Genomic DNA, 1,091 nt, shown 5'->3' with positions numbered 1-1,091 from the left:
TGGCCTCCCAAGGGAAGGAGGAGGAATGAATCAGGCAGGTGAGAGGAGATCAAAGCAGGGCAGAGCCTTCGAGGCAGAGGGAACTGCACATGCAGACATTCGAAGCCCAAAGAACTCTGTTCGTCCAACTGTAAAGTGTCAAGATTAGCTGGACAGTCAGCTCCCGTGGAACTCAAGTGGAAATTTTTGTAACACAACTTATGGGGCATCACAAAGCTTCGGGCACAGTTATGTCAGAATCCACGTCCCCCTGTTGGCACCCAGGCTGCGTCTGAGGCCCGCACACCCTCACAGATTCACCAGCTGACCAACACGTAGAATATGACATGTAGTCCCAAATGACAAATTGTGCTTCTTGACCCAGAAATTAACATCAACATGGGACCCATCTCTTCAGTGTGAGCTGCATCAGTTCCCAGTTTGAGTATCACACTTGCTAAAGAGCCCAATACTGTATTCAGCCCCTGGCCTTACCCCAGCCCTAGGTTCCCTTTGTCCCAATGCTGTGCACCATACCCCAGCCCCTGTCCCAGATCCTCTCAGCCAGGGCCCCAGCTCATGTTCTCCCCTCTCCACCGAACACACACACACACACACACACACGCACGTCCCGGCCCCAAGGCTGTGGTCATGACCCACCTTGAGGCAGTTGTAGCCAATGATACAGAGAAAGGCCACCAGCGTATGCAGAAGGCTCAAGCACCGCAAGGCAGGCTCCATGTAACCCGTGCTCTCCTCCAGGAAGTAGTACACCATGTTCTCATCCTCGTCGCCCTCTGCTTCCTCTCCAGCCCCCGAGCCCCAGCCGGAGCCGCCACCAGACCCTGCTCCTGACAGGCCCCCAGCTGCTAACCCCTCCATATCATCCTCTCCAGGTGGAGAGTCAGAGACCTAAAGCGGGGGGAACAGGTCAGTCAGGGTGGGGACCAGGGGTCCTGGTACCTGGTCCACCACAGCCTGAACCCACAAAGCAAATGAACAGCCTCCATGCCTGAGGTTTGGTCTGGGCCCCTGTCAGAGGCAGTCTCCACAGGACTGTCAATCAAGATCAAGGGGCACGTCCAGGATCCTAGCTAGCAAATCAGACTCTG

The 1,091-nt window shown here is 55.5% G+C and overlaps 1 protein-coding gene across 1 annotated transcript in view; it reads right to left on the bottom strand.

Moving 5' to 3' along the window:
• The window catches only part of RYR1 (ryanodine receptor 1 (skeletal)), a 130,714-nt gene that overhangs the window by 7,985 nt on the left and 121,638 nt on the right, over positions 1 to 1,091 (bottom strand). Inside the window, 1 exon segment of the mRNA XM_010849313.1 lies at positions 640 to 891. Coding sequence (XP_010847615.1) covers positions 640 to 891 — 252 coding nt within the window.

Source organism: Bison bison, unplaced genomic scaffold (genome assembly GCF_000754665.1).
Source record: "Bison bison bison isolate TAMUID 2011002044 unplaced genomic scaffold, Bison_UMD1.0 scf7180017864280, whole genome shotgun sequence".
In the NCBI taxonomy this organism is placed as follows: Eukaryota; Metazoa; Chordata; class Mammalia; order Artiodactyla; family Bovidae; genus Bison; species Bison bison.
The sequence above is the reverse complement of the archived record's forward strand: the minus strand, read 5'-3'. Positions and strand labels throughout refer to the sequence as shown.